Here is a 16,709-nt window from a genome sequence, read left to right as displayed (position 1 = left end):
AGCTACATGGGAATTATTATTGAGTCATCACTTAAGAATTAATAATAGTACTAATTAACAAGGGTTTTAAAATCATACTTTGGTATAATTGTCTGTATGTTTTCTTCTATTCTATATAGGACAACGTTTAAGAGAAAAGATTCTGTAGTCAGAATTGGATTCACACTTGTTCTCTGGGCTTTCTAGTTATGTGCCTTTGAAATGAGACTTTACCTTAGTTCCTCGTCTTTAAAATGGGGATAACAGTGCTTTCTCCATAAGACTTTTATAAATTTTTAGTGAGATAATACATATGAAGTGCTTGGTACAGGGCCCAAGAGAGAATAATCACTGAATAAATATTTGGAGTTTCCCCCCTTATTTTATCCTATTGTATATACAAGAGTGTATTTTCAAGTGGCAGAGTCAACTATAGATACCTTTTTGGTCTCTGAAATGTAATTACAGGAAAACCAAATGCTGAATGAGCTAAAGCTCACTCTTTGAGTTTTAATTTATTTTTTTTAATTTAGAACAAAATTCTTTACTATACAAAGTGTTTCTCTGCTGCTCTAATCAAATGCACACCTGCAACATGACTTCAAGATTAAAAGATATAATGAAAAAAAATGTATTCCTACTATCCTTGGGCATTTTTCTTTACCTCCTTAACTAAGAAATGAATAGTACTTGATTTTTTTTTAGGTAGGAGAAAGGAAATTCATGCATGCCAGGAGTTGGAGAGGAAAAACCCCTAGAACTCTAGTGTGCTAGATTAAAAAACATTTAGAGGAACAGAGTGGGAAACCGGTGAATATTTTGGCTTTTATAAAAAGGGAGTGTGCCTCATAAATAGGACAGTTGGAATGTATGGAAAAGTTCCAGTTAAAACAAGACACAAAGCACATGACTAATATTGCTTTTCCAAGTTAGACAAATGCAGCTTTAACCAGAATTTGCTTCAGAGGGGCCTCTGGAGCCCTCCTTGAATCTTGAGATTTTCATCTTTTTTCAAGTTCCAAGTCTGAAATAGGAAAGCCATACTGAGATAGACTGTGTTTTTGCCCCTCACCTTTCTTTCTGAGTTTCCCTCGGTTTGTCACAAATTCTCACCAGGTGAGTGAATGTCAGAAGACAAACTGATATACACAGGCAAAGAAGCAAATGCAAAACTGGATTTGAGCCTCTTCAGGAACTATCTTGTTTTATGTTTTATGTTGGATACCGGTGTAGCCCACCAAAAGAATATTCACTGTTTAGGAAATAATATGAACTGCAAAGTCATTTTCAAATGCAAACGACAAATATTTTTATAGTCTTTCATCTTCTTGCCATTTCAAATAAGATATCTAAAAAAACAAACAAACAAATTTGCAGCCAGAGTTCTGTATGTTACCTATCCTTCAAACCTGATGGCTCTTCCTCAATGTGAAGAGATTCCTTCAATAATAATTCATGGTGTTTTATTTCTTCTTTTACATTTTCCATCATCTGAGCATGAATTGCCTTGTGTTTTGTTATTATTTCTTGTTCTATGCACGAAACAACTGTGCATTTAAGGTGACCTGAGGCCTCAGCTAGCCTAAGGAGTTTCAGTTTACACCTGTTTCACCAGTGTAATTAATAGTTCCCCCTTTCAAGTTAAAAGGTGCTCTGGTGTAGAGCATAAGTTACACAGTCACCCAAGGTGGTCTGCCATCAGAACTTTTTCAAAGCAAAGGTGGTTAAAATGTATATAAATGAGCCACAATAATACTGACTCATGTTGGGATTGCCCCAAACAGGGCAGGGCAGACTAATGGAATGTGAAGTATTGCCCTAACATTTCTTAACCTGCCCAGTGTTTAAAGTGGCTTTATTTTCTCCATTTATGCTCCAAAAATTTTTGTGCTAGCATAAAAATTGTATTGTATTCACATGATATTTTTTGCTGTGTAACAAGGAGGGTTGAAATTTGTCCCTGAAACAAGGATTACATATAATAAAAAGCCACATATAATAAAAGCCTAATAAACCTAGTTAATGAGAAGAAAACATACTAGTGCTATTTCCTAACATTTGCATTATAAGGAAGTTCTGCTCAGTAAGAAGTTACTCAATCTCACAGGGGCAAAGAACATTTGCTGAAATGGAATTTGATTTAGATTTCAAAAATAAGAAAAATAAAATAAGGGCATCCCTGGTGTTCAGTGGTAAAAGCAAAATCCACCTGCCAGTGCAGGGCACATGGGTTCGGTCCCTGATCCAGGAAGACCCCACATGTCTTGGAGCAACTACTTATCCTGCGCTCTAGAGACCGTGATAGCTCAGTTGGTAAAGAATCCACCTGCAATGCAGGAGATCCCAGTTTGATTCCTGGGTTGGGAAGATTCACTGGAGAAGGGATAGGCTACCCAATCCAGTATTCTTGGGCTTCCCATGTGGCTCAGTAGGTAAAGAATCCACCTGCAATGCAGAAGACCTGGGTTCAAGCCCTAGGTTGGGAAGATCCTCAGAGAAGAGAAAGGCTACCCACTCCAGTATTCTGGCCTACAGAATGCCATGGACTATATAGTCCATGGGATCGCAAAGCGGCAGACTGAGTGACTTTTGCTTTCACTTTCACTTTCTAGAGACCAGGAGCCCCGACACTGAGCCCATGTGCTGCAAACTGAAGCCCATGTGCCCTAGAGCTTCTCTGCAATAAGAGAAGCTGCCACAGTGAGAAGCCTGCTCACAGCACCTAGAGGGCAGCCTCTGTTCTCTGCAACTAGAGAAAGCCCAGACAGCAATGAAGAACCAGAACAGCCAAAAATAAATAATTTTTTTAAAAAGAGAAAGAAGGCAAGTGAATTTGGTAGTTTTGCATCTGATAATGGTAGCATTCAAAAGTGCTATTTCAATTCAGTATCATTCCATTGGGAAGATCCCCAGAGGAGGAAATGGCAATCCACTCCAGTATTCTAGTCTGGGAAATCATGGACTGAAGAGTCTGGTGGGCTGCAGTCCATGGGGTCGCAAAGAGTCAAACAGGACTTAGTGACTAAATAACAACAACAAAACTCATTCCATCACATTTTCAAAGTTCTTTAGAAGGAAACTAACCTCGCTTTTTAAAAAATCAGCAGAAATATTACCAGAAGACCAATGTAAGGAAAAGAAATTTAGGTATATTTGTGTCACTATAGGTATATTTGTGGTTTTTTTTCACATTTAGAAACATCAAAATAAATTCATCATTAATAAGATGTGAAATATTAAGTAAACATAGTTATATTGCCTTTTGCAAAAATATGTTTGAGAAAGAAAGATTATTTAAAAATGCAAATAATCAGAGCTAGAAAGACTTCAGAAATTAAATACATAAACTCAATTTAGAATATCAATTATTTGGGCGTCCCTGGTAGCTCAGCTGGTAAAGAATCTGCCTGCAATGCCTCATCACACGTTTATTAAGTGCATACCAGGTGCTAGGCTCACACACTGAGGAAAGGAAGAAAACAGATATAATCACCTGTTTTCTAGGAACTGACAGTCTAGTAGGTTTACTTTTCCAAGGTAAAGCAAAACATGAAAAATCAGTCTCTTTATGATAGACGATCTGTTTTTTTAATGCTATGCTTAACATTTCTAAAAAAGTGTTTACATTAATTCTGCTCCTCTTTCTCTTATTTTTTTTCATTGTTATAGAGTTGATGCAAAATATTGTAATTTACTGATATACAACATAGTGATTTACAATTTTAAATGTTACATTCCATTTATAGGTACTGTAAAATATTGGCTATATTCCCTATGTGGTACAGTATATCTTTGTAGTTTTTTTTTTAAAACATTATAATTCGTACCTCTTAATCCCCTAACTATATTTTGCTCTTTCCTCGCTTCTTTCTCCCCAGTGGTAACTACTAGCTTTTTTCTCTATATCTCTGAGTCTATTTCCTTTTTGTTATATTAACTAGTTTGTTTTATTTTATATATTCCACATATAAATTATATCATACAGTATTTATGTTTCTCTGACTTATTTCACTTAGCATAATACTCTTCAATTCATCCATGTTGTTGCAAATAGCAAAATTTTACTCTTCTTTATGGCTGAGTAATATTCCATTGTATATAATAGAAGATATAGAAGATGTGTTGCATATATAAACATATATGTGTATAACATATATAAATATATATAACATATGTAAATATATAGATGGAATATTTATACATATATATAGGTTTCCCTGGTAGCTCAGTTGGTAAAGAATCTGCCTGCAGTGCAGGAGACTCAGGTTCGATCCTGGGGTCAGAAAAATCCCCTGGAGAAGGAAATGACAACCACTCCAGTGTTCTTGTCTGGAAAATGTCATGGACAGAAGTGGCTGGGAGGCTACACAGTCCATGGGGCTGCAAAAGTTGGACATGACTTAACAACTAACACATTTTCTAAATACATTCATCCGCTGATGGACACTTACATTGCTTCCATATCTAGGCAACTGTAAATGATGCTGCTATGAATATCTTATTAATTTATCCTTTGAAACAGATAAAAATTATCTTAGGCACTGTGTTCATCTGCTAGTAAAAGGGCCTTTAAAAACAGTGACCTAAGTAAGATTGGTGTGAATTTTCTTCTTAATGTCAGAAACAGTTCTGAGAGACAACCCAGAAAGAGGGGAGCAACTCCACAGAGATGAGTAGCTTGGGCTCCTTTACTTTTGCAGTCTTTACTGTCTGTCTGTCTGTCATGAGACAGACAGACTGTGGCTATCATGAGAAAGGTTACCTCAAATCTGAAGATTGCTGCTGCTGCTCGGGACATCACATCTATGTTCTAGGCAGGAAGAAGGAAGACAGGCATAAGGCAAAAGGGGCCTTCCAGCTGAACCAGCCCTCTCTTTTGAGGAACTCTGACAGAACCCCCATTCAGCAACTTCTGCCTCATCATCCTAGTCATCAGAACTAATCATATGACCACAGAAGAGAGGCTGGAAACGGTGGTGATTCAGATCTTCTCAATGCCATATTCAGCAAAACTAGGATACTGTTAGTAAAGAACCAGGCAGGCAAATAGCTGTCCCCTGCCTGCTATTCTAATTATTTATCGCTATTTCAGTCAGTCAGTCAGTTCAGTCGCTCAGTCGTGTCCAACTCTTTGCGACCCCATGAACTGGCAGCACACCAGGCGTCCCTGTCCATCACCAACTCCCAGAGTTCACTCAGACTCACATCCATTGAGTCAGTGATGCCATCCAGCCATCTCATCCTTTGTCGTCCCCTTCTTCTCCTGCCCCTAATCCCTCCCAGCATCAGTCTTTTCCAATGAGTCAACTCTTCACATGAGGTGGCCAAAGTACTGGAGTTTCAGCTTTAGCATCATTCCTTCCAAAGAAATCCCAGGACTGATCTTCAGAATGGACTGGTTGGATTTCCTTGCAGTCCAAGGGACTCTCAAGAGTCTTCTCCAACACCACAGTTCAAACGCATCAATTCTTTGGCACTCAGCCTTCTTCACAGTCCAACTCTCACATCCATACCTGACTACTGGAAAAACCATAGCCTTGACTAGACGGACCTTAGTTGGCAAAGTAATATCTCTGCTTTTGGATATGTTATCTAGGTCAGTCATAACTTTCCTTCCAAGGAGTAAGCGTCTTTTAATTTCATGGCTGCAGTCACCATCTGCAGTGATCGCTATTTAGGGTACATCATTATAGGAGATATTGATGGCACCCCATCCAGAGTCCTTTTATAGGCTAGCACACCATCCCCAGCTACTTTGAGTTTTGGCTGCTGATGGCTCCAAATGCCACCTTCTTAGAATTGGCTTCCACTGAAGTGACCCACATGGCTCAAAGATAAATGGGACTTTAATCCAACCTGTCCCCTTCCTATGCCCTCCAGGATGCCTGAAACCAATGAATGACTGGTATGAGGGTATAAAAGTCAGACCACCTTTGCCTCAAGGTGGAAAAACACTGTGGTATCAATTTGCTATGACTTCTCGGTGGGATTAGGCTGAGATCAGACTTTGTACCAACATATTTGCTTAAGCAAATGAGCAATTCAATTTTATATTATATATGTGAACTCCCAAGGAACAAATGAAGAAAAAGAGAAACAAATGGCTGTATTATTTCCTTGCTCTCCATCTTTTGAGATACTGCCTCAGGCACTAACTTCCTTGTAATATATTTCTAAGCTTTACCCAGCTTCCCTACCCAGATCCATCTTTTCCAAAGAGCTTCCCACATTTTCATCTTTTCTCTATTGCCTCTTTAATCCTTATTAAAATTTAACAGTGAAAAAAAAAATTAACTGTGACTTTGGTGGTTTTGTTTGCTGTGCCTGATTTTCTAAGGATAAGCCATAAATCACCTCCTCCCTCTCTCTATTTTTTGAGGGGCCTTTAGTAAATCGTTCTCAATCAAAACTTGGAATAACCAGATAATTGGAAGTGACTAGAGCACAAATCTATTTCTTTGTTTTCATTTTTATATCAAATGATAGTACATTAAATTTCACGTACGTGAGAGCTTTCAGTTATCAGGTAATATATGTCAAAATATCTAACATTTACATGACTATGATATACATCGAGAACAAAGAAACTGAATTTATACTCCAAACTTTATTCTGTGTGTGCTCAGTTTGCCTAGTTTTGACTGTTATCAAAATAGAATACATATCCATTATGATTTGTTTTTTTTAAAGAAAGCAGTTTTATATAATTATCCAAGTTTAATTTAATTTGTATAGTAAATGCAATCAAGAAAAAATGGAAAAAATGCATTTCTGTATTTTTTACAAATTATTCTGTCTAGAAGTAACAGGAGAATCTAACATGATTAATTCTAGATAACAAGTACAATAATCTTTATTAGTTTTCATTGTTCATTATTTCAGATAACTATGGACATCCTTTGAATTTTGTTGAAATTCTGTGGTCTAGACTTTAGAGCACAAAAATGTTTCCTAAACTTCCACTTGATCTGATCCTTTGATTTATGGAAATATCCCAAGTTAAACACTGAAATTTCTACTGTCTTTAGGTTATTTTTTCCTGGTCCAATTTCTTCCTCTTTTTTGCTTCTATAAATTAAACATTGAGTGTCATGAGCATGTAATTTCTTGATTTTGTGTACTTTATCCTATTGATGATTACTATTTGTTACACTTCATGACAGACAGTTACCGAGGTTTTCTTCACATGTATCATAAACACTCAATTCTGGGAAATGATTCAAAAATTATTCAGATTAAGTCAGTGTTCACTTTGTAAAATTTGAACAAAATGAAGGTGTTCTAAGAGATTTTCAGAAATCCAATTAGAGTCATGCCAAATTGTATTGTAATAGATTGGACTGACATTCATATATTTGACTAAATTGTTCGGTTTTCCTGTAGTTGTGGCAAGCAGGGGTTACTCTCTAGTTGCACTGCGTGGGCTTCTCACCGAGATGGCTTATTGGGGAGCATGGGCTCCAGAGTGCATGGGCTTCAGTAGTTGAGGCACGTGGGTTTAGTTGCCCTGTGGCATGTGGAATCTTCCTGGGCCAGGGATTGAACCCATATCCTCTGCACTCGCAGGTGGATTCTTAACCACTGGACCACCAGGGAAATCCAGGACTTTCATTTTAAAGAAAACCAATTACATTTTAAACAAACTTAAAGACACACAATGCCTTCATTTTTTTTTTGAAAGTAGAACTAAACATATATACACAGATGTATGTGTATCCATTAGTCACTCAGTCATGTCTGACTCTTTGTGACCCCATGTATTATAGCCCACCAGGCTCCTCTGTCCATGGAATTTTCCAGGCAAGAATACTGGACTGGATTGCCACTTCCTTCTCTGGGGATCTTCCTGACCCAGAGATCGAACCTGGCTCTCCTGTGTTTCAGGCAGATTCTTTACCGCCTAAGATACCAGGGAAACCCTACACAGATGTATGTATGCAAACATATAAATATATATGTATAAATATATACATTTGCATATATATATACACACATATAACTTATTATAATAACATAACAGTAATCCCTTTATTGAGTGCCTATATATGCCAAGCACTGTTCCTGGCATGCTTGTACTTGTGATGCATCTCATATAACTATTTTGATACAGGTAAAGTTAGCCCCATGTTACAGTGGAAGAAATGGAGCCTCAGAGAATTTAGGTAACTAGCTTGAGGGCACATAGCTGCTAAATGAGTGCTATGGAAATTTGGTACTTTGTTTCCAGTAACCGATTAACAATGCTACCTCATCACATCTGTTACCTCCAGGTGTAACATGATGAGAAAAAGTAAGACTTTCCACTCATGCTCATAGATCAAGGAATTTGACTTATTCAGAATGTATGCAGTTACTGACAGTATGATGTTAAATCCTTTATTGATTTCTGTCATGGCAGCACACTTTCTAATAAAATAGGGTTTGTGAGGCACTTAGGCCTAAAACAAATGGACACAAAAGAGAGTTCTGAGAATATGTGGTTTATAATATTATTATTCTGTTTCCACTGGCTAAAGAATTTAATTAGAATCCATTAAAAATCCTTAATTGGAACACAGTGTTGGCACATAAAGAACAAGGTGTTTAAAGCCATATAACTGGACAAATACCTGGACAAGTACCCTCCACTGCCATAGAGGAGGGGGAAAAGCCGCTCAAGCACACCCTCTACTGAGGTGTCAGCTCTGAAGGCTGCTAGGAGACTTTTGCCTTCCTGCAATGCTGAATCAGGGATGGGAATAAACTGAGAAGATCTGGAAACTGATCACACACACACACACACACACACACACACACACTCCTAACACGCGGTGTCTAATAGCCTACATAGTAGCATGACCATTCAGTATAAACAACTGCTGACTAGTATGATATTTTTATGGTAGGTATTAACTTACTTGCATACTTTAAAATTAAAAAGGAAATCTGTAAAATTATGCTTACCAAAGTGTATCTGACTCATCTTCTCTAAAGTCTAACCATGACACTCTCTAGCAGTAGTATTTGACACTATTCCTGCGGAGTTCAGTTTATGGCCTTACTCCAGTTCTGCAGAACCAGAAGGCCTACCTCCTTTATATCCATATATGGGATCATTTTCCTGTAGTTAAGCAGACTCTGAGAAATATTAGCCTTGGAACCTAGGAAATATTAATACAACCAAAGGCTCTATCTCTCTTCGTCTCTTAGGTGACGAAGTTTGAAAACAGAAGTTGGCATTCAACTCAGTTCAGTCGCTCAGTCGTGTCCGACTCTTTGCGATCCCATGAATTGCAGCATGCCAGGCCTCCCTGTCCATCACCAAATCCCAGAGTTCAACTTTTGAAACAAAACAGTCAGAAAGCAAATTTCAGAGAGAACAGATGTTTGCTTATAAATTCATTATTTACTACATGTGCTCTAGAAGTAAGAGCCTGACTTGAACTTGAACTGTATTAACTTAAGACAGAGTCAGACAACTATTAGAAACAAAGACCAGAGTCAAAGAATCTGCAGTTTCCCTTCTAGGAGACTGCAGTCTTCACTGCCAAAGAAAGTGAAAGTGAAAGTGAAGTCAATCAGTTGTGACCGACTCTTTGCGACCCCATGGATAGTAGCCTGCACCAAGCTCCTCTGTCCATGGGATTTTCAAGGCAAGAGTACTCAGGTGGGTTGCCATTTCCTTCTCCAGGGAATCTTCCCAACCCAGGGATCGAACCCAGGTCTCTCACATTGTAGACAAAAGCTTTTCCGTCTGAGCCACCAGGGAAGCCAGAGCAAAAGTCTCACCTATTAAATGAAATGCATGGTCAAATCTGATCTGAAATAGGCTTAATTCCATCTTCCAGTTGGGTCAAGCTTTAGTTCAGTTCAGTCGCTCAGTCGTGTCCTACTCTTTGTGACCCCATGGACTGCAGCACACCAGGCCTCCCTGTCCATCACCAACTCCCGGAGTTCACTCAAACTCATGTCTATCGTGTTGGTGATGCTGTCCAACCATCTTATCCTCCATCATCCCCTTCTCCTCCTGCCTTCAATCTTTTCCACCATCAGGGTCTTTTCCAATCATTCGGTTCTTCACATCAGGTGGCCAAAGTATTGGAGCTTCAGCTTTTAGCATCAGTCCTTCCAATGAATATTCAGGACTGATTTCCTTTAGGATTGACAGGTTGGACCTCCTTGCTGTCCAAGGGACCCTCAAGAGTCTTCTCCAACACCACAGTTCAAAAGCATCAATTCTTCAGGTCTCAGCTTTCTTTATAGTCTCACTCTCTAATCCATATATGACCACTGGAAAAACCATAGCTTTGACTAGACAGACCTTTGTTGGTTATGGAATGTCTCTGCTTCTAATATGCTGTCTAGGTTGGTCATAGCTTTTCTTCCAAGGGTCAAGCTTAAGAGTTGGTAAAGGTCAAGTTAGGTCTGCAAATGTGCTTGATTTATAAACCTAAACTGACTTTCATTCTGGGGACAAAACTAAAAAGGTCACTCCTCTCCTAAATACTTTGTAAATAAGCAGGCTTTACAGTTTTGGAGGATAAGCCAAATGGAAAGTTTTTAGGTTATGGAGTCTTCATAGTTGGAAACCACACTCATAGTAAAGAGAGCCCAAATATTAGTTTTTTTTAGTATCTGGAATTCTAGACTAGTAAAGAAAATTCTAGGCCAGTGCATCTAAATCAGGGAAGGTGTTTTGGATAATGTATTTTAAAAGCTGATGTAAAGTCAAGGACAAAGCATGAAGCGGACATAGAGAGGGATAATAGAACAATGAGATGCTAGGGGAAAATGTTTTTAGCTTAACTCATGAATGCCTGGGAAAATACAGGGAAGAATGCTCATTACCACCCCAGGTTAGCACCTCTCTGCTATGTTTACTCTCCTATATTCCTCTCTCTATTCACTGCCAATGCCCATCCCATGCTACCTCCAAGTCAGAAGATTCTAGAATGTTGGGGCAAATTGAGAGAGAAGAAAAGAAGAAACCAATTAGATGGGGACAGCTAGAGATTTTGTAGGTTCTATCCACTTCCATGTGTGATTGGGCACACACAGTCTTTTTTCATGCCTATTACATGTTTAAAACAGAGATAAACACAAATGAGAAGAAATAAAATGAGATGGCAAAGAGCCATGCTATGTATCACTGCCTCTGGGGAGCCATCCTTAAACTTGCCCTCTTCTCCGATCCCTGCCCTCCCCTCTAAGCAGAGAGTTAAGTTCCTCACTATATTCCCATAGTGCATTGATGATATTTTGTTATGGCTATCACTCTGTATTTTATTGTTTGCTTATATGGTTTTTACCCCATCTGGACTGCAAACTACTTAGAACCAAGATATCTATGATATGTACTGTGTGTCTGAAGTAATGGGTAGAATGCTGTGATTTCCCACATTTCACAGTAAAGGATGAAATATAGGAAGCATGTAATTGTTCCAATAAAACCTTATGATAAAATAATTTATGACTCACTCTTTATTATATTTTAGGTATTTAAGTTTATAGTGATGAGTCTCTTTTTAATGATCTAAGTAGTAGGTGGCTAGAAGGATAAAGGTAAACAGTATCCCAGCTCAACTATGTTATTAACACACAATAGAAAAGTGTGGGTATCTATGCAAAAGTGAATTGGTCATGATATTAAAGTGGTTCAGTCACAGAAGTTAAATTAGGTTAACTAAAACAACTCATTCATTTTAGCCATTTTACTTCTAAAATGATGAATGATGCCATTTTATCTGGTTCTGATATCCTACAAGTCAAGATAATCAGTATTAATGCAGTCAGAATTACCAAGTGAACTACTCTGTATGTCCATTAAGATTGTTTCACAGAAACTTCATTCACTATGACTCAGCACATATTTGCATGTTGAGGTCTGTACATAATTATTTTTATAGGGAGAATTCTAAATCCAAAACCACCTCATTGGTTCAGATAATATGAACTATGGTGAAACTTTAGCACACTAAAAAATTTGGAGGATCCTCTACCATTGCAACAGAATTTCTTACCAAACCCCCAAGACTGACTAAAGTCATATTTTTATCACCTCCTTCTCCCTAATCTTATAAAGCTAGATAATTAACTATCTAGAAAATATGTCACATATTAATTGCAGTGATCAGGTTAACTCTTCTCAAAGAAATTATATATTTTTGTTGTCACATATTTATAACTATGGGTAAGCTTATTTCAGTTTTTAAACTACACTTTGGTCTGGAATTGCACATAATTCCCAATGTGAGAGTAAACCGTAATGCCTCATTTTATCCTCTATTACAGAAGACAACAGATGTGCATCTTCGAATGCAGTGTCCTGCACCAAGTGCCTTGCGCTGGGTCCGGATTGTGGATGGTGTGCTCAAGAGGTGTGCCTTTTTCCTTTCTTTTCCTTGTGGATCCTTTGTCTTTTCCTGAAAGTGACCTTGCTAGCATGATTTCATTGACCTAATATTCTGTGCCTTGAAGATGCATCAGGAAAAAAGAAAGATATTGTTGAGCATCAGGAAAATGTTCTTTGGTTTTATGCTTGGAAACAGAATGTTTGGCTGACTATAAGTATAACCTTTTTTATTAGGAAAATTATGGTAATTTTAAAATGAAGTGCAAACCATTTTATGTTTTCCATCTGTTCTATAGAGAGAATTGGCAAACACAGTTGGTAACTTTTGATGGGTCATAGGCTTTGTGTGAAATTCTTGCTGCAGCTTGGGGCATTAGGTTATATGTCCAAGTTGGATCATTGTTTTGTGCTTGCTTATTAAAGAAAAGCAAGCTAATTCATTATTCCATCTCATTTGTTTTTATTTGAAATATTTGGAGATAAGTGATTTGCTCCCTTTCATAACACTGAACATCAATTCATTGGCTACTTATGGAAAATTTGATGCTTTTGTTTGAAATGTGACCTTATTCATGCAATATTGTGTACATTTAAATTCTGTGGCATACAAAATAATCAGAAAATGTTTATTATTCAAAATTAGTATTTTTGTAGTCAAATAAAGAGAAACATATCCCAATAACAAACTTTTTAGGAAAACAATTATAGTGTTTTCCTTCCTTATTGGGCTCTCAAGTTGTTTTCAGTTATTTCTTTTGTTGGTAATTTTCAATCAAAACTATCTTATATATTAAGTTTCAATGAAGAAGCCATCTGCTAATTTGGGGTTTTTAATGAGATTTCCTAGGTAACTTACAATTATTTATGTAGTTCCTGGAAATTGAAACTAATAGACTTTTAATGGCCTTTTGCTTGGTGTGAAGAGAAATCTCTAGCTTTTGCAATTTGTTGATTTAGTTGAAAAAACTGTACCTATCATTATCTTTACAATCTCTCCTGTTACTGCTTACCCTTATGCGTCCCCCAGGAGGAAACAGAAATATGAAAAGTAGCAAAGGATGATGGTCAATACTTTCTTCTATGCAACAAGTCAGGGAAAAGGCAGGGGAAGGGCTCATGAATAGGAACCATATCTATAAGTAAGCAGTCCCCCTACTGACAGCCTGAAAGATTCCTGGATGTCCTATTGGCTTTATCAGTCAGAAAAACAGATGCCACTCAAAACTAGGCAGTGCTTTGCCAGAACTCATGGAGCCACGCAATGTAATAGGACAATTCCAGAGTTTCCAGGATCAATTTCATTCCTCCTATGATCCAAATGACCAGGCAGAATTCACTCTTTTGTCTGAGCCTCCTTTTCCTCATCTCTACAGCTTAGAGTTTGGAGTTTCCTTCCAGGTTTTCCTTGTCAGGTATGCTTGATATTCATTGATATGTTGATATTTCCTGACCCTCACCCAACATTCCATTTTAGAGTTTTACTGCAGCACTAAGGAAGATGATTGCCCTGGAGAAGGAAATGGCAACCCCACTCCAGTCTTTTTGCCTGGAGAATTCCATGGACAGAGAAGCTTGGCACGTTACAGTCTATGGGGTCACAAAGAATCTGACACGACTGAACACAAGGCACATGCTGAGGATACACAAAGAAAGATTATTAGAATTGTGAAGACTGTGCCAACGTAACTTCAGTTCCTTAGAACTTTAGTGATTATAGTTTAGAGGAGTTTTCAAAACATGATTCAGAAACCCAGTTGTCAGCTAAGTGCAACATGCCAGCCATACAGAATCAGTCAGCTTCCAGAGAGCACCCTTCTCCATTTCACACCTCTACTGGCACGAAAAATTGGAAGAGTCACAGTTACGGGAGCAGCAATGTCAGTCCTGCCACAAGGGAGGGATTTTGTATATTCAGAGGAGGAATAGGTGGTCATATGGAAGGAGGTAAGCCAAGAAGGAAAGGTGGAGTGGCTTCCAGTGGTGTTTGCTATTGGTCCAATCCTCAGAAGGGGATCTCAGAAAACATCCAGAAATGACTTGGCTATTCATGTCCCAAAATATTCTTCTATGTGGTACAAGGTAGCCTAATATTTGTATTGAAAAACCAGGCTCTGAAATGAGATCAACTGGGATTCAAATCCCAGTTCCATCAGTTTCCAACTATGTATACTTGGCCATGTTAATCTATGCACTGTGAACCTCAGTTTTCCCTAATTCTAAAATGGAAATAATAACTGAAACTATGACAAGTGGTGGAGTTTAAATGAAACTGTATGTGGGAAGCATTTGGCACACAGGCTTTGCTTAAGTTACTCTAAGAGCTACAGTGAGACTCAAGCAATTCATTCAGACTTAAGAAAATTGCCTGAATTAAGAACACATTAGAGGAAGCAACCTGTGTTAAGACTCAGTCACACTGGAAGACAAGATATTTGGCTTCCTTTGTTTTCTGGGTCAGTCTATCGTACTTTATTTTTGTTGGACTGTTTTGATGTTGCTTATGTGTGTATATTCAGTCACAAGTGTGTATATTCAGTCACATGTTTATATTCAGTCACAGTTTTTATTGTTGTCATAAACAATACAAAGACTCTACATTGGGCTTTTGCAGTTCTGTGCAGTTTTCTTTTCTTTCTCTCTTTCTTCTTCTTTTTTTTTCTTTTCTCTTTTTTATAATTTTAATTTTTAATTTCTTTAAACCTATTATATTTTTTTCTACATTTATTCCTTTCTTTGCCTTTCCTACTGTACGTTTCCCCTTGCAGTTAATCTTTGATGTATATAAATCTTCATCTACCTCTATTTAGCTTTGCATATCTATTCTTTCCTTCTTTTCTTTCTTTCCTTCCTCTCAACATATTTGTTAGTTTTGTTTTCATTGCTTTATTTCCCACTTGGCACCTTGTTTTAGTTTTGTTTTCCAGTTTGTGCTTTAGTTAGTTTTGTTCTTAACTGGTAAATATAATTTTTTATTTCCTATGTTTACTGAGTCAATCTACTGTACTTTATTGTGTTCAACTGTTTTTACTTCACTTTGGGTGTATATGTATATGTATATATTCCATTATTTTAATTTTTGTTTGCCTGATTTTGTAACTGCAGTTTATGTGGGGTTCAACTTTGGTTATTTGGTTTTGGGTATTTGTTTTAATCTCACTTAATGCCATAACAAACCACTTGTGGAATCTTAGTTCCTGACCAGAAATCAAGCCCTGAGCCTTTGGAGTGGGAGCATTGACTCCAAGACCCTAGACTACCAGAGAACTAACTCTAGGAGTATCAAATAGTGAGAACTCACACAAAGGAAATCACTTAAATATAAGACTAGGTGTCACCCAACCACCAGTAGCACCCTGTGCAGGACACCTCATCTAAACAACAAACAAAACAAAAATACAAACCCAATCATCAGCAGATAGGAGTACCACCTCACTCAGCCTTGCCCATCAGAGGAAAAACAAACAAAACTCAGCACAAATCTCAGCCTACATGAAGCTGACACAAACCACTGGACCAACTTTAAGAGGACAGAAACCAAAAGGAAGAAATAATTCAACCTTGAAGCCTGGGAAAAGGAGACCTCAAACACAATTAGTTAAAAAGAAAAAGGAAAGAAAAGGCAGAGAAATACTACACAAATGAAGGAACAAACTAGAAACACAGAAATCCAAATAAATGAAGAGGAAATAGGCAAACTACCTGAAAAAGAATTCAGAATAATGAGAGTAAAGGTGATCAAAAACCTTGAAAACAAAATGGAGAAAATGTAAGAATCAATTAACAAAGACCTAGAAGAATTAAAGAATAAAAAAAAAAGAATTAAAGAATAAACACATAGAGACAAACAACACAATTACTGAAATTAAAAATACTCTAGAAGGAATCAATAGCAGACTGTCTGAAGCAGAACAACGAATTAGTAAGCTGGAAGATAAAAAGGTGGAAATAACTTCTGAAGAGCAGAATAAAGTAAAAAGAATTAAAAGAACTGAGGACAGTCTCAGAGACCTCTGGGACAAAATCAAATGCATCAGCATTTGCATTGTAGGGGTCCAGAAGAAGAGGAGAAAACGAAAGGGTATGAGAAAATTTTTGAAGAGATTATAGTTGAAAGTTTCCCCAACACAGAGAAGGAAATAGTCAATCAAGTCCAAGAGGAACAAAGAGTCCCATACAGGATAAACCCAGGAGAAACACGCCAAAACACATATTAATCAAACTAACAAAGACTAAACACAAAGAAAGAATATGAAAAGCAGCAAGGGAACAGCAACAAGTAACATACAAGGGAAACACTATACGCTTAACAGCTGATCTTTCAGAAGAACCTCTGCAGGCCAGAAGGAAATGGCAGGATATATTTAAAGTACTGAAAGGGAAAAATCTACAACTAAGATTA

At 37.5% G+C, this 16,709-nt stretch overlaps 1 protein-coding gene across 3 annotated transcripts in view; it reads left to right on the top strand.

Moving 5' to 3' along the window:
- The window catches only part of ITGB8 (integrin subunit beta 8), a 95,063-nt gene that overhangs the window by 22,417 nt on the left and 55,937 nt on the right, over positions 1-16,709 (top strand). For all 3 annotated transcript variants that reach the window (XM_005679027.3, XM_018047339.1, XM_013963182.2), the window contains exon 2: positions 12,250-12,335. In XM_005679027.3, the coding sequence (XP_005679084.2) occupies positions 12,250-12,335 (86 nt within the window). The remainder of the gene's footprint in view (positions 1-12,249; positions 12,336-16,709) is intronic.

Source organism: Capra hircus, chromosome 4, assembly GCF_001704415.2.
Source record: "Capra hircus breed San Clemente chromosome 4, ASM170441v1, whole genome shotgun sequence".
NCBI classification, from domain to species: Eukaryota; Metazoa; Chordata; class Mammalia; order Artiodactyla; family Bovidae; genus Capra; species Capra hircus.
Note: the sequence above shows the minus strand (reverse complement) of the source record. Positions and strands in the feature narration are given on the sequence as shown.